We start from the raw sequence: 27,655 nt of genomic DNA, 5'->3' as shown, positions 1-27,655 counted from the left end.
TTCAAATGGATAATGGGCCCCTGATGTTGGCACACTCTACTAACACTCCTGGTTAGTGGTCCCAACAGTTTTGCTGTCTTCCTGGCACCTATATATGAGTAGTCTTTATAGACTAGCTGGCACGTGTGTTTGTAAAAGAGGCTAATGCTCTTTAGCTGTGGGACCAGAGCTGTGAATAACAGAGCTGTGGATATTTACCCCAATCGCTAATCAAGACTGAACACACTGTTGGAGTTGGACCTCCGCCAGAAGAACATGGCGTGGATGAATGGACAGAGAGAGGGAGAGAGATATATGAAAAGAGGGTTATGTTTAGACTGGACACGTGCCAACTCACACATCTGAGTTCGAGAGAGGTGCACTGTGAAAGAAGGGTGTTTCATAGCACACAGAGAGATCCATTTTCTTGTCCTACAGCAGCTGGACACATAAGACCGTGTCTGACCACAAAGAGCTGATGGTTAACGTTATGGAGATGCCAGCCAAGGTAACATAAGACCCTCTTTGTTAAAAAAGATCACATTAGCAGCACCTCATTTTTTTCTCTTTGTATCTTTTAGACGGCTGTGTGTTTGTGTGAAACATAAGTCAGTTTAATCAGCGCATTTGAAGTTTATCGGCAAAAAAATTTCACTACTGTTGTAAACATCTGCAATGCAGCAGTGCATAGAACACACCCGACTCACAGCCGCCATTGTGAGAGAGAGAGTTTGTGTGTGTGAGTTTGTGTGTGTACAGGGAATAGACGCCATTTCTAGACACTGATATCATAACATATTTGTAGCTTGCTCAGGGCATTTTAGGGCACTATACACATACACATGCTCTGAAAGAAACCTAAAGAGGTATTTATGAATGCAGGATTTTAAAGGGACAGTTCACCCAAAAATGAACAGTCTGTCATTGTATACCAAACAGTTATTGGCCCCCATTGACTACCATAGTGCCTCAGATCTGTTTGGTTACAAACATTCTTCCAAACTTTCAACAGAACAAACACATTTATGCAGTTTTGCAACAACTTGAGGGTAAGTAAAAGATGATAGAATTTACATTTTTGGGTGAACTGTCCCTTTAAGGCTTTATAGGCCTGACATCAAGGCTGCCCTACTCTGTTAGCATCTTAATTATGCTGCTGCCTATTCACATTCTATGGCAGCATCACATGTACTCTTTGCAGAGATGGCAATTCTAGAATGGTTGCGATGACCTCAGAGAAACTGAAAATCCAAGATTGTGGACAATGCAAGAGATATGTTGATTAAAAAATGTATTAGACTGTATTGTGTGTGTTCTACATTTTGATGTGTTTCTGTAAGTTAAGCCACATGCAAATATCCCACCCCAATAGAAATCTGGAATGTTTACTTCAGTTACTGTCTGAATATATTCAGTTATATGTCATTTATCATACACTTTTATCCAAAGCTCCTTGAAAATGTGTTGACAATGAGTTTAAGGGATATTATACCCAAACCTAAAATTTCTGTCATCATTTACTCGCCATCTTGTCATTTCAAACATGGATTGCTTTCTTTCTTCTGCGGAACACAAAAGAAGATTTTTTTAAAGAATGTTGACAAACGAACAAGAGCGGTACCCATTGACTTGCATTGGTTTTGTGTCTATGTCATAGAAGTCAATGGGTACCAGTTACCAACATTCATCAAAATATCTTCTTTTGTGTTCTGCAGAAGAAAGAAAGTCATACAGGTTATGATATGACAAGAGGGTGAGTAAATGATGACAGAATATTTAGTTTGGAATGAACTATTTATTTAACAAAAAACTGTCTATAAAGCTATGTTTACAAGTAGAACTAGAGTTGAAGCTACGGAAAAATGAACAATATCGAATATTGACTATTTTTATTTGTATTCTAATTAATTATTTCTTAATATAGCCATAGAAACAGCATTAGATTGTAAAAAAACAACAGTTAGCGGTTGTTCAGCTGAGGGCAGTACAAACATCTTTTCAGTTATTTCTTCTAAATGAGGTCGTCTTTTGAAGGTAGTTGCCTTTGTAGGCAGTAGGCGACTAGGGTGTTTTTTGTACAGAGCGAGCCTCTTTTTCTTCTCTTTGTTGGTTAACCATGCTCTGTATACATAGCTCTACCCTTTGGTGTATCAACTTTACCTGCGTGCTGCCCATCGATCGCCGTTACTCCACTGCATGACTGCAATTGACCGGAATATAAAGCAGGGAGAAGTGTGCTTCACCACAGGCCTGCCCGCACATACACTGACACACAGAGATATATTTGTACCATGCTGGCTTTGGTCAGCCTTTATGTCTGGTAGGATGCTGGGAGCTTAACAGATATTATTTTGCAGATACATTTTTTTGTATTAAAACCTAGCTTTCTCTTTTAGCATCAAAAGGGTCATTTGAGATGGTGTAAGACCCATTTTTGTGGATGCAGAGAAAAGATTTTTCTCAAAGGTTGCTCTTTAAAACAATACTTGATCTTCATTAAATCTCATTGCAGTCCCGAAACAAAGAAACAGTTAGCATATTAAAGAGATCTCATGAAGATAGTTTTTTCGTACGGGAAAACACATTCCCAGTTTCCATTGTTTTTTTATATTGTTTTCCATTGAATTCCTCTCCTCACATCCATCATTCCTGTCATTTATTCCTTGTGTTTTATTCTACCACACTTACACCTTGGTGTGACTGCAGACCAGACCATTGTGCTATAGGGGTACTCCGGGCCATTGTAAATGAATGCTCATAGAAAAAACACTGTGAGTCTTTCAGCCAGCTATGAAACCTTAAGGTGCCCGAGGAATGATGACATGGTCTTTCTGTGATAGGAAATTGTCATTGACCTCTGCATTCAGATGAGAACTAGAGGGACAAAGAGAGGTAAGACTGCAAGACAGTCAGAGAGAGAGAGAGATAGACTGGATGTCTGGGAACTATGAATGTTTTCTCATATCACTGACCGACAACATGTGCTTTGTAATGAGGGAGCGTAACTATGTAATGACAAGACCATTGGAGCTAAGTTGTTCAATGCATTTTCTGATAAAAACAAATTACTTTAGCCTCTGCTTGTAAACTGTGATCTTTTTCTAAAAAGATCTATATCAGCAATTCCACTGCTGAGTTGGTGTATCTCTATCAGAGATTTGACATTTCGCCAAATATGGGTATTTGATGATAAGCAGCTGTTTTGTTGACTTGTTTCTCTAATGTCACTGTCTGGCAAAAGAAAGAGATCCAATAATTTAGCTAATAGTTAAGTACTGGACAGTGGCACAAGCAATTATGATGTTAGATTGCTTCAGAGATGGCTTATTTTAATAATTAACACAGAAAATTATAAACAGAACACAAAATATCGAATGTACTTGTATTCCTGCCATATTGTAGAAAGGGCCCAAATTTATATTGTCCATTTTTAGCACAGCAAAATATAACATTTTGGTAAATAATTCAAATTAGTTTTATTACACTGTAAACATTTTATTTTCAGCCCAGTGTTGGATTTTGAGACGAACCCAACCGTTGGGTTAAATTAACCCCCTAAAATGTTTATATTTGTCCAACAATGGGTTGAAACACCCAGCATAGGGTTCATTTACAATCCATTAGTTTGGGTTATTCTCTTTTTGACACCAAAAAACAAACCAGCATCTTTTAGAGTGTAACATTTTGGAAAACTGTTGGATAGTTAAGGTCAATACCGAAGTTTGATGTATTTGTTTATACACTAGTTTTTTTAACAAATCTAATATATTTATTTTGTAATTTACTATCAGTAAAATGTATTCGAACTCACTCAACTTTTTTCACATTTTGGAAAGATAGTAAGCTCATCAAAACCATAAAGGCAAATATGAGGACAATGTTGCGAGTGCAATTAGAAAACGTAAACAATAAAATAAAACATGTTATTTTACAGTTTCTTAAATGTAGTAATATTACAGAAATGTTCTCTTGGTATTGTATCACATCACTTCTTGAGGTTTCAAACAATATTTAAGTTCTGAGCTCTTATTGGCTGCTCTTTTTTCATTATTTATTCAAAATCATCAATTTCACAGACATTTGATATATATATATATATATATATATATAAGTTGAGAAAGATTTTTTTTGTATTTGAACGCTTATATTTATGAAACTAATTTGAGATATTTAAGCATACATCTTGAGACAAAACTTTTGAAGACCATGAGAAACATTTCATTCATGTGTTTGAAAACCTTTGACCGGTAGTGTTTAATATATAATCATTCTCAAAACCAAAGTGCATGATACTGGTGGAAAGTGCCAATAAACATCAACAATGTATATTGCAACCTGAACCCCAGTAATCAGATTTTCCAGTCTCAGTTCCGCTCTGATCTAAACTGGTTTTACTAAAAGTAACATTTCAGTCAGATGCATAAATCATCAACTAACTCTGAGTCTGTCTCTTTCCCCTCAGAGCATTCTCTGTATTGCTGTTTCTGAGCTAATCGATTCTCTGTGACCTTCACTGTATGTCAAGCCGGCAGGCACTCAGGGGGAATGTCGCATCTTAGAGACGGCATCAGTGCTTGGCCCTGGGGAATTCCCATCCCATCCCTTAACACCCCACACCTGCATCATTCCACGACCACAAACTAAGATCGAGGAGATGTCAGGGTTTGGGTAGATCTCCAATCTCTCAGGACACTTGGACCTATCTCACCCCTTACAGGGGAAATTGACCTGCTTTAAGAAACTAGCCCCTGTGAATGTCAAAGAAGAGCGATGTAATGAAACTGACTGGTCACTAAGCTGTTATCAATAAGATCGTGGTTGGAGAGTTGACTAATGAAGATCTCATCGCTTTTTTGCTCAGAACACGAAGCACAGCCGTGTAGACGCTTCGATTTAGATGCCGATTTGTCATAGGGTCTGGCACGCCGAAATGTGATTATTAGAGAATGAATGGACTTGTTTTATTAAAAACATTTAGCTTTATTTATGAAGGTCCAAGGTCCTCCTTGGGGGCGTTCTGTCACCTGGTTGCCTGAACACATGCCAAATTAGCCTCAGAAGGCCTGGTGAATATTGTAAAATTAATGAGAGCAAATATGATATCACCCACAGCTGACACTCTTGCAATGATGTAAGAAAAAAAAGAAAAACTCTGCCAAGAATATAAAACGCCTCAATTTTATCATAAAAATACAAATGTTCTCATATAGGCTTTAAGAACATAATCGTGCAGACGTAACAGTTAAGACTGTAATCTGAGGTCATTTGAATGTCTGCGCAAAGAAAATATTCCAGGAAGGAAACCATTAGGTATAATTTTCTCTGTCTATTTTGTCTCATGAATCGTGTTTGTTCGTCATATCAGGACCTTCTTTCACCCAGCCTTACTGTGTAGTCCTCATCTTATTTATGGTGTATCCATGGCAACCATGCGGAGGTTATTGATGTCAGGTCTGTTCAAAATCCTCAGGTCATACTATCAGTTCTGTACACAGGTCAGCTTTCACACGTCGTGAGGACTGTAATAAGTGGAAAGTCATATTATTATACTGGCTGTAGAAAATCTTGACCAAGGGGACTAGGCACCATTAATCACTATGGAGACTTTTTGCCAAACACTGGACTTCCTCCTGTATTAATTCTCTAAAGCCAGAGAGAGAGTGATTGCTTAATTCTCTCATCCATCATCTCTCAGTAATGGATCAGCAGCAAACCAAACGTGCTGCTTTGAGCATTAGATTCATGCACACTATACAACAGCGTGCTGGCCAGAGTTAAAAATAGGCATTTGGTTGCTTGTTTTGATGTTGCTTCAAAGGGGGTTAGTGTTTTTTGGTGGCTATCAGAGGAGATGTCTTCGATTATTAGTAAAGTTAAAAGAGAAATGTTGGAAGGTATTGATTTTATGAATTTATAATAATATGTACCGGAGCCTCATGTACTTTTCCTGTCCAAATGTGCAAAGGAGTAGTTCACCAGAAAATGAAAATTCTGTCACAAATTACTCTCTAGTTGTTCCAAATCTGTATAAATTACTTTGTTTGGTTGAACACAGAGAAAGATATTTTGAAAAATGCTTTTATCCAAACAGTTCTTGGTTGGACACCATTGACTACCATAGTTAAGTGCCCCAGAACTGTTTTCTGTCCTATATTCAACTGATATTATCAAATATTTTCCTGCTATGAACTATCCCTTTAATAAAATGGTGTAATCCACTGGAAAGAAAAATGGTAAAAAAAAGTGTAAATATACATTTAAAATGAAACAAGCAGCTATATAACTGTATTGCAATTCGTTTAAAGTTTAAATGTAAGAGCTTGGATGTCTTTTCATAAAATATGTAGAACATTTAAATGCATTTTAATGAAGTTTAATTAATAGCATTAAATGTGTGGCAGTGTTCTCTGTGTGTTATGCCATTTATTCACTTTTTTCTTTGGCTGTGTGCCTCACTCATCTCAACTTTCTGCTTATCTGGCTGACCTGTGTACCTTCTTATCTTTTACCCAGCATCATTTTTCTTCTTTTCTTCTCTGCCCTTCAGCATCGCCAACTCTTCCGCCTTTGAAATCTGAGCATTTCAAGCCGTGTCAGGAGAAGGATCTGGCCTATTGCCTGAATGACGGCGAGTGCTTTGTCATCGAGACCCTGAGCGGCCCACACAAACACTGCAGGTATGACTTCACTTCCTGTGTCTGCGGTGGAGGAAAAGGGTACGATTGCTGTTCGCTCAAGAAAGAAATGGAATATCTATGGATGGAAGGATCTACGGTTTCAGATTGATGAGAATTCCATGTCCCATTTTCTGTGAGAATGACCCTCCTGTAACAATCTGCCAGTCAATATCTATCTCTAGCTTTGTTTTCAACCTTCTCTCTCTCTCTCTCTCTCTCTCTCTCTCTCTCTTCTCTCGGGTCTCGTTCTCCCTCTCTCCTTCTCTGCGATTCTTAGCAATGCATGAAGCTCTTAGTCATGCTAACGATGACAGGTCTGTCATAGCCGCGGAGCTGTCTGAGGTCCCTTCTCTGCTAATTAAAAGTGGCACTTTGCAGAAGTTCATTAGAGAATGGTTTCAGCTTTGTGAGCTTTTTTCAAGGTTGAAAACAGGATTCACAAAATGGAGGCAGAGCAGCTCTGACACCGACGCATTCACCTTTTGTGCAAAGCTCGAACGTCATTTCCAAGAACATATTCTGGATGTAAGGGTTCACAGCTGTAGGTTTTGCATGAGCAGGTTTTTCTTCATTTGCCTAATGGAACACAGCCACAAATCACATATAACGTAAAGAGCCAAGAAAAAGCTGCACCCAAGTCTGCTTATTTTAATCAGTAGTAATTGGAGATGTTATTTAAGGTGACCAATATCTTTGACTGAAGCTTAAGTGGTTCAAATGCTTTGCCACTGATTAATTCTCAGAATACTTCACTCCTAGCTTAAAGCCAAGGATATCCATACATCTGTCTGCTACTTATATCAGTGGTGATGGTTTTAAAGGATCAGCTCACTGGACCATTGCCTCTGTGTCTCTTGCAGAAAGGGTAGATTGTATCCACAAGTTTCTCGGGGGCGCTATTGTAAAAATTAACGTAGGTACAACTTCTGGTGAAGTGGCAGAAGTACTGCACCTTGAATATCTTATTCTGATGACAGAAAATTTGACTTTTCAATTTGAATTGTAATACTGTTGGTTTCATGTGGTAATTTAAAAAAAAAATTAAGAAACTGATGAGCAACACTTGCTGTTCGTGGCTGCACTTACAACCAGGTAAAGCTTATTTCACATCGTAAAAAAGAACGCTTCACACACAGATCTAAAGTTAAGACAGACTGCTCCTGTGAGGGACTGTACAGTTTTCAAAAGACGAACTTCAAAATGTGGACCGCTTATCTCAAGCAAATGGATAACAAATTGAATAATGTAACAGATTCATGTAATCATCGACACACTGTATGGCCTTCAATAAAAACACAAGACAGTAAATAGGATTTTTCAAGGATTTATTACATTATTTTACCGACATGTTGTTAAAAATATCACATAATTTGGACTACATTTCTCATCTGATATTCTTGATGTAAAGTAGGAAACATTATTTCTTCCACTCATCGTCTAATAAACGAAACTTATAAAGTTTAAAAATGTAAAAAGGCAGCTTTTGCTCGTGATCTTTAGTTTATTTTTCATCAGATTAATGGCCAGCTGACGATACAGCAACTTTATGATAGGCCTATGTGCACACGGACCGTGTAATGCTTGCAGTTCGCTTTTATATACAAAAAATAATTATCTACCACCTCTTTAAATAGCACTTACTGACTGGCCTCTGACCTCGCTCTACTGCCGACCAGGTTGACGGCATGCACTGTGTAGAACAATGTCCACAATGGTGGTCCAGTAGGGACATCTTTGGCTAATCCTTGCACAGATGCGAGAGGCAGAGAAAGTCTGCTTTCTCAATGAGCCCATCGCACAGGGTGGGCTGTTTGGTGACACGATCGAGGACTTTTCCCTGCAGTTTTCCCTGCAAGTGAAGAAGCAGAAGGAGGCCATCAAGCACATCCTACCTGCCACGACCTAGTCCCCAGCAGGGCATCGAGGTCCCGGATAGCCTCAGTTTCCCAGCAGCCCCGTTCCTCCTGCCCCGGCTCCAGTTCAGCTTCTCCCCCTTCTTAGGCGGCCTCCCTTGGGCGGAGGACTTCACAGAGGAAAGCATCTACTCCCCGTCAGCAGCCGAACAAGAAGAAGCGACCCTGACGGGGGCACTTAATGTCCCCAAGAAAGGTGGAGGACTGCGTCCCATCCAGGATCGGCGCACTCTGAACAAGACCCTTCACGGGCTACCATTCAGAATGTTGAGGCAGAAGTGCATCCTGAAGTCTATACAACAACTGGATTGGTTTGTGGCAATAGACCTGAAGGATGCCTACTTTCATGTCTCGATTTTTTGATGGCACAGAACGATTCTTCTTTTGCCTTTAAGGGTCGAGCATACCATTACAAAGTAAGTGCCTTTACCAAGGTCATAGAGGCAGCTTTGCTCCCCTCAGGGAGTAGGGCATGGGTATCCGCAACTGTCTCGACGATTGGCTTATCTTGGCCCACTCGCAAGATCTATTGTGTATGCAAAGGGTTCTTGTGCTCCGGCACCTCAATCCGATTGGCCCACGGGTCAACTGGGACAAGAGCAAGCTCTCCCCTGTGCGGAGCACCTATTATCTCGGTATAGAACTCGACTGTGTTACCTCGTCAGGAAGCACTCAGTGGTCCCACTCAAACTTATTCAGAGGCTGCTGGGGCATATGGCATCCCCGTACTACTACTCCCATGAGTTCTCCCCACTGGTGAGACCATGTAGTTATTCCACGTTATTCCCCTACTCCTGATGTGGTCTCCGTAGCATTCTCCTCTCAAGGGAAACTATCTCGCCCGTAGAGTAGTAAAGGCAACCACCTATACGGCCATTGGTAGGAGACTCTCGTCGTGATCCACACATTGATGTCTTACTACACCACTGGAAGGTTCCAATTTGCGGTTCGTATGTAACCTCAGTTCCCTGATGGAGGGAACGAGACGTTTTGTCCTTTTTGCCACAATGCTTCGCTGTCCGCTGCAGCGAAAGCTGAATGAATGGGCATGCCATCTTCCTTTTTTTACCCATATGTAAGAGGCAGAGACTGCCATCCCACGCCATTCGCCAACTTCATTGGCCTATAAAAAGTACAATCGGAGATGATAGATTCTCAAGTTCAAACCCCATTCAGTCGGTTAGACACAACATCTTGTTCCCTCCATCAGGGAATTGAGGTTACATACGTAACAAAGATGTTTTACCGCTAGTATGAAATTTGAAAGCAAGGAAAATTTTCACAATTCATCTGCCACCAGGCTGTGTGGCAAAAAGATAATTTCGGACCCTGCATGCATCATTTTTATTTTTAATCGTTATTTAGTTGCACCGTCTAAATTTTGAATAACAAGGTTGTTTAGGGTTATCCAGAGTTTAGCAGATAGAAAATTACAAATGATTAAAGTGACGTTATGTTTTTGTGCAAGAGGCATTGCAGAAATAGAATCTTGTTCTCCTAGCTAAACCAGATCAAAGTTTCTCTTTGAATTGCATACTCTATATAGACGCATGTAGAGAAATACAATAGAAACTGAATGATGGTAGGATTTAAATCAAGGGTTTAAATCAAAATGAGCATAATTTGATATCTTACACATATTTTAGCACCTCATTGAATTATTTAGAGCTACATTCGGTAGTGAGTAAACATACAAGTTGATAATAGCACATAAAAGCACACATTATAATAGATGTATTTGGTCTAACTCGTGTATTAAAAAGTCCATTCAGTTTCACCATGATATCAATTTCATTTTTTTTCCATTTATGTTGATTGTATTGTAAATTACACTATCCCCTTCTCTCTTTCAAATCCCACATGCAGTTCCTTCCAGGGCTTGAATGAAAGTGGAAGGCCATTTTATCTCCTTCTATTGCTTCAGTTTCTTTTCCTCTGGGAAATAGTTTTATGATTCACTGTCTTCTCATTCTGCTACCTCTCGGAAATCCTGCAAAAGCCATCTTACCTAAACTATCTCTCAAATATCTGAGAAAATCAAACAGAGCTCACTCAGGTCTATGTGAGGTATACATTTGTAACTGCTGGGTACATCTTTAAAATACAGCAATGCATATTTTTTTTCACGTGGCTAAAGCTTGTAGGCCTTGTAGTGTTGCATGCTGTGTGCCCACCTTGTGTGAAAGATCCTAGATTATACTGTAACTATACACAGGCTGAGTTAATAATAATTGTAGGGCTAAGAAAACTGACATTGCTTAAAAGAAGGTCAGCATTAGATTTCTGTTCCACTGCTGGCTAACGTGCAACTTTTAACTCTTGTTAGCGCTGAGCCGGTCAGCCTGCGCTGCCAAAGCAGCACTGCACCAATCCCACCTGTCAGCACATTGCCACCTGGGGCTGAAACAAGAGCTGAAACCTCAGGAAAGCCCCCTGCCAATATCACTGCAGCTGATGGGCACATACACACCGGCTGAGGGTGAATGGTCATAGTGTTAGGACGGAATAAGGTGTGATTCATTTCAATTGACTAGATTTAAATGAAATGTGCATTTTGCAGTTATAGCTTATGCCCTTAAGCTATGATGCACATTTATAAGAGCATGCATGATGAGTTTCGTCTAGGGAGAGATTATAAATTCATGCAAAGCAAATTTATCGTCAAATATGCAGACAAACAATGTCTCATGAATAAGCAGAAAAAGAGAGACAGAAACAATTATTTCATTGCAATGCTGATTTTGAAATTTTGTTGTACAACATCACAAAACATGATACAAAACAAAACGTTTGCACAATTTCTGGAATCAATGTGAAGAAAATTCACAGAAAGAATTATAGTAATGAATTGATCCAGAGCAGTAGAAGTTGGCAGACAAGTGATACTAGTGGAGGTAATAGTCCTTTAAAGGATCAGTTCACCCAAAAAGAAAAATTCCATCATTCTGACCCTCTTGTCATTTCAAACCTGTATGACTTTCTTTCTTCTGTAGAACATCAAATAAGATATTTTGAAGAATATTGTTTACTGGCTCTCATTGATATACATTGGTTTTGTGTCCATACAATAGAAGTGAATGGGGGCCAGCGCTGTTCGCTTACCACTTTTGCAGCGGAAAAAAAAGAAAGTCAAGCAGATTTGAAATGAAAAGAGGGTCAGAATGACCGAATTTTCATCTCTTTAAAGCACGTCTATCCTACCTTTGGTCCAGTTTACCAATAAGTAGCCCACTGCATCTGAAACATGTGTTACGACATTAATCAGTGAAGACGGTGGCAGGTTTTAAATATAAGGCAGCAGCGGAAATCCTGTTACTCTGTGCTTAGGATGCAAATTCCCAAAGGACACAGATTCTAGTAGCTTAGCACGCCTCCGATACAAACATCATAAAGATTAGCCCTTCCTCTGTATTACTAATGTACTACAGCGACCACTGTTGCCCTGGGAATTGAAGGTGGGCCGCATTTACCCATTGAACCGACTGCTTAAAACGGAGGCTTTGTCGACTTTACAGCCTCGTTGCCTCAGCAGATGTTTTGCTGTGCTTTGCTCAGATTTTTCTTCCTTTCACTTAATATTCTACACTCTTTGACACACACAAGGCTTTGCCTTTGAAGTTTTTGCAACTGAGGATGAGCCAAGATTGCTGTGCCAAATCTGAGGCAGAGAAAAGCCCTTCTCTTATCAGCCCCAACATGACCTTCCCATGCCGAACCAAGCACGACAGTGGGTTTCCATGTGATGCTCATCCAGCCATGTTATGGAATAAGATAGTGATGATGTGATATGTGCCAAAGTAAAACTGTGTACATAGAAAGGAGTTTCTTGCAGTCCACTTCAGAACACCTCATCCATGAGAAGCTGCCCGTAGAGTCAATATGATTCCCTGGCGGGACAGATTAGCAAGAGGGAGGATAGAAGAGTGTTTGAAAGCTTGAGCTGTCACTGATGTGAACTGTGAAAACTTGAAATAAATCTGAGTTAGGTTCTTGTCCAATTTTATGTCCATGTTATTTTCCATCTCTGCATGAACAGGATGTAGGACATTTGGCATATCTGGTCAAGCAATGATGTGTGACTATTTCTCTGGCTGCCGTGTCCCTCTGTCTATTTATAGGATTTAACATTGATATGCGAGTAGGTGATGCATAACGTGTCTGTCCATGGACTTTTATTATTATTTATGTCTTGAATTAATTTATATAATGTGCATTTTGGCTTATACTAGTTTACTATTATTAGTATTATATATCTAGTTACTATTTTTATAGCAAATATTTGTGTTGGGCAAAGTGGCAGTCACCTTAGATCACACAAAAGCATGTTTTTGATTAGATATTAGTGTTATTGAAAAAAAAGAATAATGTTACCGAAAAAAAGTAAAAAGGTCATGTGGTTGGTCATCTTAGTGTGGCATCAACTAAAACTGGTTTTAGTTAATCCACTTGTTAAAGGGATAGTTCACCCAATAAAAATAAAAATTATGTCATAATTTACACACTCTCAGATTGTTCTAAATACAGGATACATTTCTTTGTTCTGCGAAATGCAAAAGAAGATATTTGGGAAACGTCAGTAACCAAACAGATCCCATCTCCCATTCACTGCCATAATATTTATTTTGGTATTCAATAGGGGCCACAAACTGTTTGGTTAAAAGCATTCTTCTTTTTGTGTTCAGTAGAACAGTGAAGTTCGTACAGATTTGGAACAATCTGAGGGTTAGTAAATGATAACAGATTTAAATTTTTTGGGTGAACATCACTTTAAGGGGTGACGTAAGAATTACCATTTCCGTGTCTAAGCATCCACTTATTTGAAGAAATGGCTACATCTTAAACAGCTGTTTATGAGCACTGTTTGTTCATATCACACATTTACTTGAAACACTTATAAATTCACAGTATACATTACAGTCTCCAGGCTCACAGAATGTCCGACATTGATATTTTAAAACATTTTAAAAGATGAATCACTGTCTGGCCATTTGGGATTTCGTTATGGAGATAAAATCACAGTTTTCCGATAGTTTTTGCCATGAGCGTCTGATAGAGCATTTGTACACGGAAACAGTATATGACCTTCCATATTTGGTGGTGTGTGACGATAGATACAGCAAGCGAATTTATCTATCTCTGGGTTTATTTTGTAAACAGTATTCATCTCTTTTATTTTTAAAACGTTTAATGATGTAAAAACGACTGTACCTGTATGGTCATGCGGTTTAAGAAATTGCAATTTAATTTTTTTTTTTATTTTTTAAAGAATTTTAATTAAACTAGGCCTGCAATGGCAGCATGAATATCACTTATAAAACAATTACTGTAGCTGAGTATACAGATTGTCAAACTGCAGAACTTCCCAAAAGTACTTCACTTCGGCTGCTCCTGTAGAGGACATTGAAATTAAATTAGTCTGTCTTCATCCCATGATTTTGCTTCAGAAAATGATACAATTAGAAGAGTAAAAAAATCGTTAGCCCAACAAGAACTGCATAGACATGTTGATGTACTGAAAAGAGGGACAGAGATAGTTAGAGTCTCAAGCTTTTTTGACAAAATTAATGAGCTGTCTACATGGGCAGGTGCTCCATTATAACTGAATTTTATTTGCACATTTCAGCATTGAATATATCATAATTCATTATATAATCATTATATGAAAATTATTATTTCTTATGCCTGGTCCTCCATCTTATTCTTTCCATTATTTATTCACCACACCTTTAATAGTCGGTCTACACTCCCCATAATCCTTTGCACCAGCTTTATCCCCTCTTTGATTACACCCGCACATGAGGCTCATTTTTGCACCCACACCTGATCTGCATTCCCTGGACCCTTTATATTTCTTGTGTTATGTTCTGTTCATTGTCAGGTCTAGATGTAAACTAGATATATTATATTTTGTTATAGCGCCGGTCCGCTATTAGTTACTATGGGATGTTACCCGTTGTTTGTGGATTTATGTACCCATGGATAATACCCTTTTTTTTGGATTTGTTTACCTGTCTCCTGTTCACCTGTTCCTCACTACAATAAACTATCATCAGTCTCCTTCAGTTCACAGTGTGGCATCGTCAGCTTGTGGAGCCCTTACATTATCTTAGGAGGCAGAAAAATAAATATTGGGAAAAGAAGTATAGAACAATTCTGGAGAGATGTGGAGATCTCCGGTGAGGATGTCGCCAAGTGCAAGCCATGGTGAAGAAAAAGAAGAGCTATGCTGGAGTCTTGAAATTGCGTTGAAAGACAGGGGTGGATAAGAGATGTTTTGCTAGGATAGAGGAAGGAAGGAAGGAAGGAAGGAAGAAGGAAAGAAAGGAAGGAAGAAAGAAAGAAGAAGAAAGAAAGAAAGAAAGAAAGAAAGAAAGAAAGAAAGAAAGAAAGAAAGAAAGAAAGGAAGAAAAGATAAGGATGAAAGAAGTGGCAGTCTGAATGAGCACTTATATGTCCAGAGTGCTTATTTTGTCGCTCTTGCAGGCGAGCATCTTAACAAGGATGAAATTATTGGAAATTGAAGCCACTTGTCATTTCAATCTCACGTTCAGATGCAGACCGATTTGAATCAGAATGTAAATTAAGTTTTACTGTTTATTTCAAATACTTGTCACACGTCACACTGAAGCCTTCCTCAAGCAAATAAACAAACCAAGAAAATCATTCATTTTCAGTATCAACAAGAAATGCATCAAGATTTATGCATGCCAGACAGCATAGAGACATACAGCTTAAATCAAATACATATATATATATATCTATATATATTTTTTTTTAATAAATTTAATTTGCCCTGCCATCCTTTGTGTTGAAGGTGGGTACGGTGTTGATTGTACTAGAATATTTCCATTTCCCCTCACGCGCTAGTTCTAGTTCTTATTTTCTTGTGTGAAGCAACAATAGCACAGCTTGGTCTCATACAGCCTTGATTTCAAGGTCTTAATTTTCCTTAAGGACAACCGGTTAACAGCAAACACTTATCATGATAAATTTGAGTTTTGTAGCCCTGTGTGGAATCTGCTTAGTGCTGACAGATAAATCGCTCAATTATCTTATGTGTGTGTGTTCCACTCACCAAATGGGGGAATAAAGAAATAAAGAGAGGGAGAGAAAAGCATTATGTACTGAACCTTTGTGCACTTTGTCTCTCAAAATGACAAGTAATTTCAGAATCGTGCTAGTAATCCAAGCGTACCCTAAGGCCTCTCTCATGTGTATACAGCTTCCCGATGAGATAATAGCATGCTAAATTGCATAGGGTTTAAAATTAGTCTCTAGACCCTGCTTTTACTCAACATCTCTTAGTTTGGGATCATTTAGCTCATTTTAATAATCGGTTTAATCATTTATTTATGTATTTGTTTTGTCCCAAGTGCTGTTTTATTACAAATAACTAAACATAAACAAAGATTTGACTTTACTTTGCTAGAGAACATAAAACTCATCTCAATTCCTGTTTGAAAACTTAAAATGACCTTTGGTTGATACGTTTCAGTTTAAATAACTAAAATACACTTACATGCATACATGTACACACATAAAGAATAAAAACACTAAATACACATGTTTAAGGATACTCATCATCCTGGCCACATAAAGATGAAGAAGCTTTTATTTCAGTTGATGTCCATGTGTTTTTGCATTAGAATTATGGATTTCACATTTTGCAGAGACTTATTCTTAACTAGAATTATCTAAAGCGACTTGCATTACATACTACACATTTGTTTCTGAGTATCTGCAATCCCTGGGTTGAACCCATGACCCTGGTGTTGCTAGCGCCATGCTCTAACAGTGTATCTCAATAATATACATTGTTATTATTATAGTAGCTTTTCGCTGTAGTTTTATAACCATCCACTGAACTCTTACCCTCTCACTGAGAGAGCAAAAAAGTGTGTAGCGGCGCTTTGAACGTGGCAAGTTCTTCTGTGAAGCCCACTTTAGTGAATAATTTCTCCATGATTAAATCATGATTAGGATCAGTCTCTTAATCTAGCCATACTTTCACCTAAGGCAAGAGTTCAGTCGGAATGCAATTTCCCTACCTCTTGAAGTTTCAATTGATTTGTGTTGACTCCATTGTTATTTTTAATTAATATAGTTTAACAAGATAATTGTGCAATCGTATTAGCTTGCTGTGCTTGATAAATAGCAGGAAAATTCCAATTAACATGCATGCATCCAAAGCAATTTGGATCGTGGCTGTAAAGAGCACAATAAATACACAATTCTTGTGTGCTTTTCAGGGCCTTTGATATTGTGCGCCTGCGTATGAAGCAAACGTAAATAAAGTTATTGCATTTATTTTCAGAGCAAACACACCTCCTTTGTATGTAAATGAGGTTTATTAGAGATATTACTGATATATTGCTGTTTACCTGTCGCAGCTATCGTTGCACTACTTCAAAAGGTAAATTTCCCTTGAAATATGGTACATTGTTTATGGCAGTTGTAAAATGCTTAAAAAAAGAACACTATAACTGGGAGTGGAAATTTATCATTCCCATAATGACTAATGCAATCTATTAAGAGCAGCACAAATTTGTGCAGGGTTCAAGACATGCTTTTTGGGGGCGTTAAATAAAGCCGAAAATTCCAGTATGACAACCGCAAACCTTAGTAAATCACATTGCATGAATCATTTAAATACCCCCCTTTCATAAAGTTTGCGTCTGAAGAGGAATCTCCAACAAATGCACATGCAATAAGCTGGGGCGTTTTTTCACCCATTTTTTTTAAGGGGGCACAGTGTGCAGAATACACAGAAACATGTCCTGTACGTACAAATAGATAAATTAAAGCAATATCTCTTAAGAAAATATCTCTTAAGCGTATTTAAAACATTGCACAAATCATTACGAGAATTAAATTAGGTTATCAAATTAAATTATCGGATAGCATATACAACTGAATCTTCTTCCCAGTAAGAACTTTTTAAGGTAAATGCATCAATCTGGTGTATTTTGAGAACAAATATCTTGAACACATTTTTTTTGCTATAGTAGTAGTCATTGTTTGCATACAAATGAACATAAATAAAATAAAAATGAAGCAGAGTGGTTACCCTTTGTTAAACTGCCTTTAATTGAGAATTATTATCCATTACAAAATTCCTTCCGTTATGAAACAAAAATATATAAGGTAATATATAGCATAATATAATAATTTAAGTGCACCTATTTCTTAATAAATGAAAAGTGTCAATTCTTTATATAATATTTAATATATTGTATATATTATTTTAACTAATACCAGATATTTCCATATCTATGTTAAATCATTTATTATATTATTGATAGATAATTTAGAGGAAAACATGTTTTCGTTTTCGTTTTACCCTGACATTAAAGGACTGTACTGTAAGATACAAAAAGGTTATTCACTTTTAACCATACTACATATATGCCAACAGCAGGTGTCCGACTGCGCAGACTTCACCAACGTATTGCAAGTGCCATTTGAAAGCATATCGAGCAGTCTGTTCTCACAGTAGTTTGTGACATACAAGGATTGGTGTGGGCAGTGCAGCTTTTCAGTCAAAAACCCAGTTCATGGGGTCCAGTTCTAGCACCACGCGTTTTGTTGCGGGGTCTAAATGACAGTAGGTGACAAATGCTTTGCCTAAACGATCTCGCATACTAGCATAGTTCGAGTCTGAAAGTCTTGTTTCAGGGACGCGGTACATCATTAGCCAGCGCTGCTACTTCTGACGCCAGATTGATAAAAGTCAAGCTCCTGTACGTGATCAAAACAGCGAAAATCTCCAAAAGAGGACGAAGGTGCCACTCATAACTGATATAGTGTCTTCCTATAGAATCAGGCAAGTGATTAGTAGATGCCTAAATCGTCATTTGGAGATTGCATGCAAAACAAACTGTTCAAAAATCTATTTGAATGGGCATGACCCCTCTGGCAATAAGGTCAGTCGTAAAAACAGCTGTGTCCATGGCTCTTTAGCACACATTTTCACAGCGTGTCTTTAGTAAATACCGACAACAGTTTTTTACGTTAAAAAAGTGGTTTTGCACTGCCGCAAACTGTTAGTCTGGTCCTTGTTAGTTCTGTATCTTAAAAAAGTTGTTTAGTTGTCTGCATTGTAATATTGTAGTGACGTGCTACAGTTCCAAAACAATATAGCAGATTATGTGGGTCCCCTGCATCCTTCACAACCGAACGCTCAGAACCAACCTGCAAGATGGGGAATTGTGCCGTGCAAATGGCGCTCAGCATTAATTTTGTGGAAGCTTTCGCACCGTTCCCTGATTTGCATAATTCCTTTAGTGAATCCGACTCTAAAATAACACAGACGGTGTGTGCCAATAAACAGCACCATCAGTGAGCGCAATTCATTCTTTGCGAATTCACCCCCCAAGTGTAAGGTTTAATCTAAAAGAGACACTATCCTACACACATTCATACACAGTAGCGGTAATAACATTCTTTCAAGGACATTTACCGAAACCTGAGAATCAGCATAGCCACCAAACAAGCAGCATTTACTTTCTAATCGCGTGCAGTCTTACCGCTGTCTGCTTTCACTGAGAAACAAAATGAGAGAGAATGGGAAGGGTATTACATGCAAATAAGAAAAAAACATAAGAAACCTCTCTGTTTAAGTGCAGAGTAACATAACTTCAAAGGGCCTAGTGTATGTGAGGAATAGAGAAATACGGTTTCCAAGCAAACCGTTGCTTTCAAGTGGAGAAGTTTGATACGCTAATACCATGCAAATGCATGCAAATGAACCCTTCTTTAGCCAAAAATTTGTATTTCCTTTTTGTAGAACCATGTGAAGACACAGTGATTTTCTTCTATAAATAACTAAACCAGAGCAAATTAAAAGATAATTAAAAAATCTGGGCAAGCTTCCATAGACAGCAAAAGCATATGTGCGTTTCATCAAAGCCTTCAGAATGTGGTATTGTAAATTGGGGTGAGACAGTGATGCAGTAATGCTAAGAAAGCATAAAAAACTGAGTAATGGATAATGTGAAGAAGCTACATTGTTTTGCATGGCTAACCTCTGGACAAGTGACGTAGCCTATGTACTCATTTGAATTGTAGTATTATTAGAGAAATGTACCAGTGAAAGGTGAGCTGTGTCTGTGTCTGCTCGTATCTATCTGTCAATCTATTTATAGTTCAGAGCACTTGAACTATATTGATTTTTGGAGTCTAGAGGGCATTGTGCATCTACCTGTCCTGTCCTCTTACCTTGGAAGGTGTATTCATCTTGTTCATAGACAATTTAGGTCTGTCAACGTGTCTCACATTGATGACATAATTGTAATTCTGTGTTTTAATGGCATCTTTGCCCCTGCCTGGTTTTCATTGGCTTGTTTTACAGCTGTAAAATGTTTGCTGTTATTAATAGCAGGTGATGTCGGGCGTTGCTTATTTTTTTACTTTAAAGCCACAATATGGAACAATTTTGGTGTGAAAATATACAAAAATCATTTCACAGTGTGATATATTTCATATCATATCATAGCCTCTGGATGGTGAAAACGACATGTCCCATAATTTCACTATGCTACATAATGTCATTTAGCTTCACTTTTGTTTTTGTTTCGAAAGTGCACCACTAGTGGTCCTAATATACATAATGTGGCTTTAAGGTCCATAATACACATAACTAAGTGTTATGTTATGACCTTAGAAGTAGTTATTTCTATCTACACAACGGGTCCCCTTAGATGGAATTCGCCATGTTGTTTCTAAAGTAGCCCTAAATGGACAAACTGCTCAACAGAGCGAGTTTCATAAATACATTATCTCCTCCGGCAAAGAAGTGAAAAACATGACGACATCTTAGTGCTGTGTCAGCCACTTTAGTGCTTCAAAAGGGAGGGGTGGATGAGCCGTTGGTTGCAATTCATTATCTTGCCAATAGATGCCGCTAATTTTCATACAATGGACATCATAATTTTGTCATTTTTTTGTTTGTTTGTTTGTAGGTTGACTTATCCAAAGCAGTGTACAATACATCGGAAGGCCTTTAATTTATCAGTGTGGGATTCGAACCCACAATCTTTGCACTGCTACTGCAAATGTTTACCACCTGAGCTACAGAATCGTAGTACACATTATAGAGACAGAACGAAAAAGACATTGGGAGAAATTGCAACACATTTACGTTTTCTGAGTTTATTTCGCTTTAGCAATGATCATCTTTTCAACCATTAAATGTTTACAATTTGAAAGTTTTGAAAATCCCTATGCAGGTGTTTGTCTCTTTCTTCAACACCTCTCGTTGTGTCAACATCTCTTACCAATTCATTGAGCTGTTGCCAAGGTACCTTGTGCTGAGATGTTTGTTTATTTGCTGGTTTTACCCTGAACCTATCATTTAGCTTGTTGAGAACAAGTATACACAGCCGTTTACGCTCACACAGACACACTTAGCGACGCTTGTTCTCCAAGGGGGGCTGATAGTTACACTTCTAAGATTTTCTATGTTGCAGTGATTTTTCTAAATCAAGTGTTGAAAACATTATTTGCAATAAAATTGCTCACATTCGGAATTTCATAAAGATCTCCGTCATTTAAAATCTTTCGGCAGTGAAAGACAAATTGTCTATTTTCAAAGCTGCTTTCCAACGCTGTTTTGAAACCATTACAGATGTTAGCTTGTGCAATTTTGCTTACTTCAACCACACCTTACAAAACCGTCCAAGTGCATGTCAGCAAACTCAGTTCAACAAATGATTGACAGGCAGAGAGCATTATTTTAGATTGGCAAAGTTTCAGATTGGCCTTAAAAAAACAAAGATCGATCCCCTGACTCTCTTTTAGTTGTTTACAGAGCATAGAGCTGTCACAGCGACTGGTGTGATTTCTCAGGACACCTATTTCTGTGATATCTGTCACATAGGAAAGACATCTCACGTGTTGTTTTTCAAAACAACCTTGAAATCCTTTTTTAAACTTGTATTCATTATCATGTTAGTTGTCAGTTTTGTTTTGGTGGCCCTGATGTGTAATGTTCTGCAGCTGTTTCACTCCTACCTGTATTTATAAGAATGATCAGAGTGGAGCTTGTTCACAATGAGTCATGAGTTCATATCAGTAACATTGCAGAAAGGTGCATTATTGAACGTTCGTAAATTAAAAAGATGTAGATGAAGAAAACGGTGTGGCGTTGAAAGAACGTTAACCGAGCCTAACTGGACAGACCCCTTTTAAAATGAAATATGTCACGTTTCATTGCTTTCCAACTCATAACTCTAATGATTAAAGCCCTGCCCTTTGCAAACCTGCAAAACATGCGAAAACAATCAGTGCTCTTAGCTCTGATTCTGTGTGCGTGCGTCACTTTAATAATGGCACGTCAAAGTGAGGAAAAACTGAACTGATTACCAAGGCCGCATGCAACGTGCAGGACAATTTGCTGTACCTTGAAAGTTCATGACAGTAAATGGAAGACTTGAGGCATTCCCGTAAGCAAAATCTGATGGAAATTGCATACATCCAGCATTTCACCTGGCAAAGCTGAGTTTAACGCAATAGCCCCATCTATTGCTTCTTTATATAAAATGAACGCATTACTGCTTTCTGTATATTGAAATCACCTTTTGCTTCTCAATGAATCGGAATTGAAAGTGTTTGCGTGCCATTATTGAAATCTAATTCACCTGAAATGCCGTCAGAGGCATGATCAAACAGCAGCTATATTGGAGCTGGCAAAACCCAGTACAGAAGCATAATATCTTTATATAGAGACATGGGTGCAATTGTGTCATTCTTTTTCATTTTGTTTTAGAGAGGCATCTGCTTTATTGCACACTGAAGAGCTTTTGATGTAGTCCAGGATCTTACTGTCTGAACTCAAACCCAGGAATTCATTGCTCGTGAGTAATGGCAAGGATGTCAAGCCTCCAGCCTTGGCATCCATCACGGAACCACACCACAAAACCTCTCTATTCACCAACACGACAGGACATCAACCTTATTCACAAGGCCGATTCAGAGAACCGCTCTGTTTGAACCAACACCAACTGAATTCATCTAACATACACTTTCCTCTAATACTCAATGACTCCAGCTTCAAATACTGAGATATTGGAACCTGTTTTAGCTCAAATTGACTTGTTGCAATGGCAAAGACAAGACTGCACCAGAAAGAAAATCACTCGTAAAAAGTAGGCAGATCAGGAAGACAAAACAATCGCAGATAGGTTGAAAGTCTGAGACCATTATTGAAAATTGTTCTATTTTTTCCTATTATTTTTAAAGAGCATCATTTGGGTGAAAAGTTTAACTAACATTATTTAACAAAAACACTAATATGCATTTATCACTTTTAAATTAGATTTTATTATTCTAGTGCTTGATATTAGTTGATATTTAAGTCTTCTTATTGTACAAACATACTTATAAATTTGATACTTTACACTGCTTTATGTCGTCTTGTTGTTTTTCGACAGACCTCATGACCGCCATTTTTCAACAAATACAGTCTGCAGGGCTCAAACACACACATACACACACAACAACATCAAATAAAATATTGTTTTCTTTCAAACATTTCTTAGAGGCAAACAAAAAACAATTAAGGTTCCCCCATCCACAAGAAAAAAACTGGATAACACTGGAGGGTAAACTTGTGACTTGATGCCAAATCTCTTTTGGTATGAAAGTCGAAAAAACAGCAGCTAAAACTAGTGACCTTGCACATGTTCCCATAGCAGGTTGGGCTATGTTATGTTTCCACAACCCTGCAGGCCAAGCAGACTAATATAATGGAAGCTAAAAGGATCAACTGAGATTTGAAGACCCCATAAAGGGTGGCGTGATAGCCTGCAGACACAGCTGGAAAACAAACACAGTTTCTCACTTCACATTGAAATATGGCTCATTTCATCACAGTCGTTTCCACATCAGTCACGTCACGTTCGAGCCCCATCGCAATGGATTTCCTAGCCTGTTAAGCATGCGGTTACAACTGTGTCGACAGTGTGACCCCAAAGACAGACCCGGTTGTAATTAAATAGTAGCAGCTCTGTGTTCAAAGAGTCTGCTCCTTGCATTCTCTCAGTGGTTAACAAGGTTCATAGGGTAACACCCTTTTATAAGCTACTGTAGGTGAGTTCTAAAAATAATGTGAACGAATAAAGAGAGCACAACATGAAACAGCAGAAATATGTTTTCCTTTGCTGTGCCACTGAAGTAAGCCTAAACTATAGATCTTCAAATGGAACTAATTACGTCTCACTTTTTCTTTCTCACCCACTCTTCTCTAAAAGGAGAATAATAGCTGAAATCCATCACTGTGGCAACAGTATATGTTTGTGTTTTCAAAAATTGCATCAGTTAAAAATAATGTTAGAGAAAGTCTTCTAAAAGAGATTAATAATCAGGTCTTATCTTTAATTGCAAGTTTTTTGAATGTATAATGTTTCTTGCGATTATGTGAAGAACAAAACGGTTAGGGTCATTGTAAGTTTATGATTCTAATGAATTAGCTAACATAAATTGAACCTCAATGTAAAGTGATTCTAACTCTTTGTCGCAAAACGTTTTCATATGGTAATGTAGCATCTAAATTAACTGGTTTTGTTCAAATCAAGCATATAAAACAACCCGACTCTATTGATTTCACCATTATACGTATTTTCTGAAGGACAGCTGCACATATCCCTTTTATACGCTGTTATAAACAAAGAATTGAGATTCAATCATTCAGTCTACGAGGACTTTATAACAATGTACAGGAATTTAGCTCTTATATCTCTCTTCCCGCACTGTGCTAATGTAACAGTGCCAATCCTGATGTAATTATGAAACCATTAGGTTTCAGTACATAAGGAATTTTATTGTAAACTATAAATATTAATGATAAAGATTTTAATGCCAAATGCAACTACCAACACCTCACATAAAGGTTGGATCTGAGTTCCAAAACCTGACCATAAGATGCCAGACTAGAGTGGAAAAAGTGGGAACATGCATTTGTTATCATATTACTATTGTTGAAATAACCCAGTTGTTCTCAAACTGGGGGCCCCCGAGATGGATCAGGGCTACAGATTATGTTGTATTTATGAAATATGGAAATTCATCATACATTTTAGGCATCAAATATCAAAAAAATAAAATTATTGATGTTCCAGCATTTTATAACTGAAAATGTTTTTGGTTCCATTAAAATTCTAAGATTAAGATTATACATTTTTGATGGGGCGGGGTCAAGAAGCGATGCACTTTACACAAAGGGGGCCTTACAACAATACAAATGTACAAGTGGTTAATTTTACAGTATGACTAGTGGATGGTAATTGTTGACAAATGACTTGTTGCTGCTTTTAGAGAGAAATATCTGTAATAGTTATCTTGCAGGACAAAATGTTTTGCACCATACAAACAGAAAACACAAAACATAAAGTACCATAAAAAAATGAGATCTAAAGAAATCTATTGGGAAATGTAATCCCCTTTGTTTTCTTTAAGTATACAGTACATACGGTTAAACAATTCTTGATGTTACTCATGTATTTACATTCAGTAGTACTGAGCAGTACTGTACATGTACATGCTTTGTTATTATTTAGTAGAGCTGCTTGTTAATAGCGCTGCTTGGCAAGGCAATTATTATTGCTCATACTTCAGGCTGAGGATTTAAACAAAGTATTGGAAAATAAGACTTAAGTTTGGTGGATGATAAAAGCCCTTAAGTCCCGAGCCATATCGAGGGAGCAGAATATATTACTGTAGATACTTGGGGAAGGGCTGCTTTGTTACCGTGGTAACTGATTATAATAATAAAGTGTAGCCTAAATCCTAGACACAATGCATAATTTTGCAGCCAATGTCCTTGTATAACATACACCCTTAAGGAGGAACAACTAATGTGCACCCACAACATCATTTTAAGTGTTTATATGTTCTGAAGTTTGCCAGAGTGCTTTATTGGGCTAAAAGACCACTTAGAAAGCTGTAAAGAGCAGTCAAGAGGGGTTTGTTTGTGTGCATTGTGTCGGACACTGGAGAGCAAAGACTGAAGGTTTTACTGTGGTGACAAAGTAACTTTATTACATCCTATTAGTGTACAGCATAGAGACTTATGAAGATGTAAAAGGCAGATCAATGTGGGTGCTGGGTGAAGTGAATGGGCTGCAGTCACCCTCATAAATCTGTATGGACTGAACATCTTTGAGGGACATCACATAATACTGCCACCATCCAGAGCCCTTAACTTATGAACACCAGTGACTAGAGACTTACCCATTATACACTGAAACTGTACAGAGGGGTTTCCTATGAGCTCTTGCAGGCCTGACTAATATCACAGGGTTTTACGGCTAATATCAATGTTATCATTTTATAAATAGCACACACTTTTTAATTATATTTGTACACATTTTGAATACTTAAAAAAATATAGCTTGATTAGAATTAAAACAAATATTCTTTACTAACACTGTTGTCTCCTTGGTAACCAAGTATGTTATCTTGAATAGAAAATATAAGTTGGATGTAGTGATTAAATAAATTCATTTCAGTTGTTTCAAAATGTATTTTTTTTACATTAAAAGGGTAAAATAAATAATTCTACAGCAAAAGACAGTTGAAAAGTAGCAAATGAATGAAGTCATGGTAAAAAAAATTTTTAAAGGGATATTCCCCCAAAAATAAAAATGATATAATTTACTCACCTTCGAGTTCACTTTATTCAACCAAACAAAGAAATGTATACAGCTTTGGAACAATTATAGTGAGTAATTCCTGACAGAATTTTAATTTTTGTGTGAACTATCCCTTTAAAGGCCCCATTCTTTTGCTATTTTTGAAGCTTTTATTATGTCTTTCGGGTGTTTAACAGTGGATGTTCATGTATTTAGTTAAAAACGCACTATATTTCAAGTCTATTGTTCACCGCTGTCCCATCTCACAAAACAACTAGATTTTTCCGATTTATATAAAGTCCCTCCTTCCAAAACGCTCTAATTGGTAGACCTGACACAGTCTGTCGTGATTGGTTCCCCGCTTAGAGCGTCTGTATGAAGATGTCCCACCCATACCATATCACCGAGCTTCCTCTTCTCAGTCTGTTGTGATTGGTCGGTCCCCTCTCCGTACACATGAATTCATAAGCTTTGGCTTTTAGCAATAACACACAGCCGATGTTAAAGTCATGGAAGCTGTTATTTGACTGTTGGTAATTTTAGAATGTGTGTAGCTGAATTCTTATTACAAGCTGTAGGACTGCGATGAAAGTAAAAGTAAGTTAGCGCGTAGCTCAGTCAAATGTTTACAATCTCCGATTACCAAACACTCTTCTTCATCTCTAAGCAAGGCCTCGCCCCTTTTTAGGCGTATTCCTCTGCGTGGAGGTTTTTCAGAAACTTGCAATAGGGGCATCGTTTACCCGGGAAGTAAAGGGCCGTTCTCTGTAATCCTGAAAAGCGAATTCTGTTAAAGACAATATCTCGCTTGGCATTGAACTTTGAGCTTTATCATTTGGCAGATATTGTTTATGCTCTAACAGCAACATTACACACTAACTAACGTTTGAAAATTGGCATCACGGGGAACAGCCCCTTTATTATGACCATCATACTGTAGAACAGAAAGTCAAAAGCCCCTGGGACACACAGAGTGCCTTAGTTGAAATACTTTTATTATTTCTCTCTCTCTCTTTCTCTCTTATTCTCGTTCTCTATTACATAGTGGGGCTCTTGACTCCAGCACTGTGCCATGCTCTATCTGTATTTATAATCACATACATGATGTGGAAAACATTCTTTATAGGTTAATATAAAACTCCATTTCTAAACAGATGTCTGTATTCATAACTACTACATCACCAGCTTCTAGAAAGATGTGGTTTCATGTAATTTGCTCCTTGCCTCTCATGATATTTAATTGTTGTATAAACAGCACAATGTAATTATGATGTCATATACCAATTTATGCATTATTGTTTGTGTCATATTTTCCAGGGACTTCTGGGAGCCCGACACTTTGTGTCAATCGGTTATTTTGTTGGGAATTAATGTAATGAAAATGAGTGCTTGTACAGTGGTGCAACCATAACAGCAGTTTCAGTGGGCTTATATTGCGGTCCTACAGCAATAGCTGTCA

The 27,655-nt window shown here is 37.8% G+C and overlaps 1 protein-coding gene across 3 annotated transcripts in view; it reads left to right on the top strand.

The window, feature by feature from the left end:
• LOC130432049 (pro-neuregulin-3, membrane-bound isoform) overlaps window positions 1-27,655 on the top strand; it is a 266,697-nt gene that overhangs the window by 157,649 nt on the left and 81,393 nt on the right. For all 3 annotated transcript variants that reach the window (XM_056761276.1, XM_056761277.1, XM_056761275.1), the window contains exon 2: window positions 6,527-6,656. In XM_056761276.1, the coding sequence (XP_056617254.1) occupies window positions 6,527-6,656 (130 nt within the window). The remainder of the gene's footprint in view (window positions 1-6,526; window positions 6,657-27,655) is intronic.

The sequence above is a fragment of the Triplophysa dalaica genome, chromosome 11 (assembly GCF_015846415.1).
Source record: "Triplophysa dalaica isolate WHDGS20190420 chromosome 11, ASM1584641v1, whole genome shotgun sequence".
Taxonomy (NCBI): Eukaryota; Metazoa; Chordata; class Actinopteri; order Cypriniformes; family Nemacheilidae; genus Triplophysa; species Triplophysa dalaica.
This window is presented reverse-complemented; position numbering and strand designations above follow the sequence as displayed.